The sequence below is a fragment of the Notolepis coatsorum genome (genome assembly GCF_963971535.1).
Source record: "Notolepis coatsorum genome assembly, chromosome: 20".
In the NCBI taxonomy this organism is placed as follows: Eukaryota; Metazoa; Chordata; class Actinopteri; order Aulopiformes; family Paralepididae; genus Notolepis; species Notolepis coatsorum.
The window spans coordinates 46,341,814-46,347,507 of NC_140184.1; the positions used below are offsets into that span (position 1 = coordinate 46,341,814).

At 43.0% G+C, this 5,694-nt stretch overlaps 1 protein-coding gene across 1 annotated transcript; it reads right to left on the bottom strand.

Moving 5' to 3' along the window:
• Nucleotides 1–2,250: 2,250 nt before the first annotated feature.
• On the bottom strand, nt 2,251–3,693 carry LOC311246870 (E3 ubiquitin-protein ligase RNF135-like; the record flags this gene model as incomplete). The annotated part of the gene is made up of 1 exon (XM_084337111.1): nt 2,251–3,693. One exon carries the CDS (start codon nt 3,691–3,693, stop codon nt 2,251–2,253), a length of 1,443 nt encoding a protein of 480 aa, XP_084193237.1.
• Between the last annotated feature and the right edge of the window lie 2,001 nt (nt 3,694–5,694).

The window sequence follows — 5,694 nt, forward strand, 5'->3', positions numbered from 1 at the left end:
AAGTCCCACCCAAAACTTGACCAATATAGTTGTGAACTGAGACAACCCTTATTTTGTTATTTTTTAGTACAGTTACAGTTGTGTGTTCATGCAGACACATAATAGCAATTTCATTACGAATTGAAAATGGTGGACCCTGATGTAAACAAGTCGAAAGTCTTTCTCTGGTCTGTACTGTACTGTACCCATTCTGCTATCTGTTAATTAAAGTTAATTAAACTATCTTCCATTAGTTGGATGTATGGCCTCTGCAAGGTTGTGTGCAGCCATTTGTTTTTGTAACATCTGCTACATCTGTCCCACGTGTTCTTTGCAGCTCAGTTGTTAGTTCTGCCCCTCTTGACTGTGAAAAAAAGGTTTTGAACAAACTTAATGTCATAGCTTGTATTTGATGATCTTCTTCTTTGTTATTTACTTGAATGGTTTGATCATTGATTAATGGAGTAATATGGGGTTCTGATAAACTAAAATTATTTGTTAAAATAACATAAGCTAACATATATTTTTACATCTATGCAAATGCATATGCAATATGTATAACTTGAATAAGTAATAAATACAGAAACAACATGTTTAACAATATGTAAATGAGTAGCTACATTTATTTTACATTACATTAACATTTATACGGTCTTTGGCCCTTTGAGGGCAACCATAATGCTGATGTGGCCCTCTGTGAAAATGAGTTTGACACCCCTGCTAGAGTATACTTATGTTTCTATGAACTCTAACTCGTTTCATTTGAACACTATTGGATTTCAATGGTAATGTTAGATTTCGACAGCATATCTCGTGTAGCAACATGGAAATAGTGAGTTCAAGTCAATTCATTTGCGTTGTGTTCAAAGTTCTATATTGAGGTTCAGTCGGTGAAACGGCAAGTTTTAAGCAAATATCCACTCGGGTCCTTCTGGGTTTAGATGTCCACGTTTATTTAGTGAGAATACAAGAACAAAAGACAAAATGCACAATATTCAATGAATGGTCATTCTTCCTAAACCAGCTCCTATCTAGGTCTGTCTCCCTCAAAGTCGGCCACCAGAAGAACAACTCTCTCTCTCTCTCTCTCCTTGAGCTCTTTTGATAACGCAGATGGGTCTGTTCTGAAACTAAATAGTTGCATTTACGACTGACCCATGCCCCACACATCTGACAAATCAACTCCATGGAGGTCCGGCCCCCACATTGTTACCAACTTGGAACAGAGAGAGGAGAGACGGACCCAAATCACACAGTAATTCAAAATGACCAAAGGTGATCAAATACAGATACAATGGTTGCATATTGTTGTCCAGCCTACCCTGAGTATGAAAATAAAGATTTTGACTCCCCTGTGTAAAAGGGTGGATTATCCCTGCTTGTGGGAGTAGTAGTACACAGCCACTGGGTAGCAGGATACTATAGAATTGGACCTATAAGTACCCCCGTCTTTGGCCCGGAACGTCGTTCTGGAGGGCTTGCAGCAGGAGTGGATGGGGCCCATGATTTACTAACCTGGGGACTGGTACTCTGGTCTCCCTCGCCTTCCAAGGCGGTCAGCAGTAGCTCCCCACACACTCTCACTTCCCCCAGTACCTCCGACAGCCCTCCCACACCCGGTGACTGTCAGTTCAATAGTATTATTTGGCTTCCCTTTAAGCAGTACCCTTCCTTGACCACCTGTATAGACCCTTCAAATGCTATTCTGTGAATGGGGGTAAGGGTTAAATAATTATGCAGTCACAGTATTTACCCAGGGGTTAGGTTAGAAAATGGAAGAAACAGACACACACACAGTGCTCCCAATTATATCTACTTTGTATTTAAGCCTGGGCAGGTTATCAGTTACAGGTTGTACTTCAGATTTATTCAGATAGCACTTATTCATAAATGGCACCGGGTGCTCTCACTGATAATGTAGGGGAACACTATTCCCACCATAGGCACCGCGTGCTCAATACATTAATAACACCCCGCTTGTAGTAGGGGAGACCCAGGCATAAAGTAGAGAAACATGTGTGTGTGTGTGTGTGTGTGTGTGTGTGTGTGTGTGTCCCTCAGAACAACATAGTGTGTGTTTGTGTGTGTGTGTGTGTGTGTGTGTGTGTGTGTGTGTGTGTGTGTGTGTGTGTGTATGTCCTTCAGAACAACAATAGAGTGACTGAGTGAATGAATGTAACTCCTAATTACCTCATCTTTCATAACTCAGAATATTCAAGATCAATTTAAATCCCAACCCCTGGTCAGAGGAGCTGTGAATGTCACTGATCTCTACTTCAGCTCACAGAACTCAGCCTTCCCAGGGTTGTGTCCAAGGATTCCATATAATAACCCAAGTCCAGGATAGAGAGGCTGAGTGAATGTGGTGTTGACTCTGTGCAGGAGGGTCATGGTGTCAGAGACGCTGTAGAAGCACAGAGTACCTGCCCTGTGATCCAGGTACACTCCTATTCTGGAGGACCGGGGGCCCGGTACTGCTATGTACTCGTTGTGTCTGAAGAAGTAATCTCTGTGTCTGCACAATAAAGCCCAGGATTTGGAATTGAATCCAAACACATAGTTCTCCCCGGTGCCTGTTCTACTAATGTCTTTGTAGGAGGCTGCTACACAAACCCCTCCACCTCCACTCCACTCCACCTCCCAGTAACAGCGTCCAGTCAGACCTTCTGTACCCAGAACCTGAGGCAATCCAATAAATCTTTCTGGGTGATCAGGATATGACTGCTCTTGCTGCATCCATGTTGCTTTTCTGTTCCCCTCAGACAAAGACAGATATGTTTGTGTTGTGTTTGGGTCCAGTGTGATCTGAGAGTAATATTGTAAGAAGTCAGCTCTGGTCTTGGGCTCTGGTGGTGGCAGTAAAACATTAAGTGCATTCACTGTTGAGATTCTGGGCCACTGCTCTTCCAGAACGTCCTGTAGTTTGTCTCTCAGCTCAGACACGAACTCAGTCACGTCTGCAAAGTACAGGAGAGGAATGCTGGGTGAGTCTGTAGACCCACTGGGACTCTGCACCTCTTCAGCCTGAGTCACTGTGGTCCTCTGTTGGGCTCTGATGACCTTCTTCAGCTCAGAGCGCCTCGTCTTCAAGGAGCGTATCAGCTCAGTAAAGATTCTCCCACTGTCCTCCACTGCTTTATCAGCAGAGCGATTGAGAGAATCAACAGCCTGTTGTTGGGCCTCTTTGAGTCGCTTCTTCTCTCTCCCAGTGCAGAAATCACAGTGACCAGGAGCAGCTTGGAGTCCTAGTTGTTCCATCACTTCAGCCATTATATTGTTTTTCTTCAGAACAGGCCTCAGAGTTCTTCTTTTTTTTATTGTTTTATAATAAGGCCTCGGAGTAAAAGTCTCCCTGCACTGGGGACACGACATGTAGATGCCCTCCTGATCATCGTGATCCCAGCAGTCTGTAATACAGCCCATACAGTAGCTGTGTCCACAGGGAATAGTTACCGGATCCTTCAGTACATCCTGACAGATAGCACAGCAGAACTGGTCCCGGTTCAGATGACCTCCTTGCTGGAGGCACGTGCACAGATCGATTTTCTGCTGACTCATGCCAAGCTCTTTTTGGCTTCTTAGTTGTTCCATCATTTCAGCCAGCATGTTGTTTTTCTTCAGAACAAGCCTCGGAGTAAAAGTCTCCCTGCACTGGGGACATGTGTAGATCCCCTCCTGATCATCGTGATCCCAGCAGTCTGTAATACAGCCCATACAGTAGCTGTGTCCACAGGGAATAGTTACCGGATCCTTCAGTACATCCTGACAGAGAGAACAGCAGAACTGGTCACGGTTCAGATCAACTCCTTGCTGCGCCATTTTATTCTACAAAGAGACCGTTTCAAGATGATGCACAATGAGGTCTACTGAGAGAATTGTTGAATATATACTGTAAACAAATGTTCTAGAATGTTCTATTATGACATCATACTGTGACATCACAAATGTTCTAGAATGTTCTATTATGACATCATACTGTGACATCACAAATGTTCTAGAATGTTCTATTATGACATCATGCTGTGACATCACAAATGTTCTAGAATGTTCTATTATGACATCATACTGTGACATCACAAATGTTCTAGAATGTTCTATTATCACATCATACTGTGACATCACAAATGTTCTAGAATGTTCTATTATGACATCATACTGTGACATCACAAATGTTCCAGAATGTTATATTATGACATCGTACTGTGACATCACAAATGTTCTAGAATGTTATATTATGACATCATACTGTGACATCACAAATGTTCTAGAATGGTCTATTATGACATCATACTGTGACATCACAATGGAACATGTTAAATAATAATGTTTGGTAAGGCTGTTTCCCTGAAGCCTGTTTTTGGGATTCAAACTTCGTCAGGGTTCTTCGAACGGACGTTCCAACCTTCGTTTTTAATTAAAAAAATGTAAATAAAAAAAATAGACAATTAGACAAAATGTTATGGTTTGACACCGACCCCAAACGCAACGACACAAGAGAGTAGGATTCAGAGTTGCCAAATACGAGGGCTTGTTTATTTGGTACTAAGAATAAGAGAAACAGGGAAAGCAGGTCAAACAAGACAGGTACAATGATCAAGGGGCAAAGTTCTGCTGCTCTGCAGCTTCTCCCGTGAGGGTTGTCTTGGGAAGCAGGTGTTGACTTCTGAACCGCTCTGCAGAATCCTCTCGGTGGGTTCTCAGATGTTGTTGCGAGACCGAGAGAGGGAGAGAGGGAACGAGTCAGTAACAGAGCAGTCTTAAACGAGCAGGAGAACAGGGTGTACAATTCTTCGTGTTAACAACACAGTGTGCACAGTTCCAAACTCAGCCCAAGTGAATCTCTTCGTGTTAACAACACAGAGAGCACAATTCCAAAAACAGCCCAAGTGAAACTCTTCGTGTTAACAACACAGTGAGCTAAATCCAAACACAGTCCCAGTGAATATCTTCATGTAAACACACAGTGAATATCTTCATGTAAACACACAGTGAATATCTTCATGTAAACACACAGTCCAATTGTGAAATAATATCTTCGGTGTGAGCAAACACACAGTGAATATCTTCATGTAAACACACAGTCCAATTGTGAAATAATATCTTCGGTGTGAGCAAGCACACAGAGGGAGATGGTAGGTCCCAAAATATTATTCCATAAAGGAATAAGCAAAAATAGATAATGGCTGGGTGAGTGACTGTTTGACAAAAAGGTGGTAGTCTTCAGTGTAAGTTTACACACGAAAAACGGAATAGGTCAAGAACAGTCAAATAGATAACTCACCCAGACGAGATGCGTAATTGGAACTGGAACAACAGTGGAGGCGAGCGCGCGCCACGGGAGCAGGTATCCAAGCGAAGGCTTCTAGGAATTCCTGGAGAACAGCACAGAGAAAAAGGCAGCAGCAGCAGCAACGGGGAAAAACATCCAGAGACAAATCAAGGCGACAAAACAAGACGATCCAACAACTTAGGGTGGGGAAAAACGGGGTATAAATAATGAGGGATCGATTGATTGAAAAGCGTGGGGAAGTGAGAGAACCAATCAGCGGCGTCTCTGATGACGTCAACGGGGAGAAAGCAGTGACAGCTGGGGAATGTGATTGAAAAGCGTGGGGAAGTGAGAGAACCAATCAGCGACGTCTCTGATGACGTCAACGGGGAGAAACGTGTGAACGAGGGGATAGAACCAATTGACAGAAAAATGAATGAAAACAA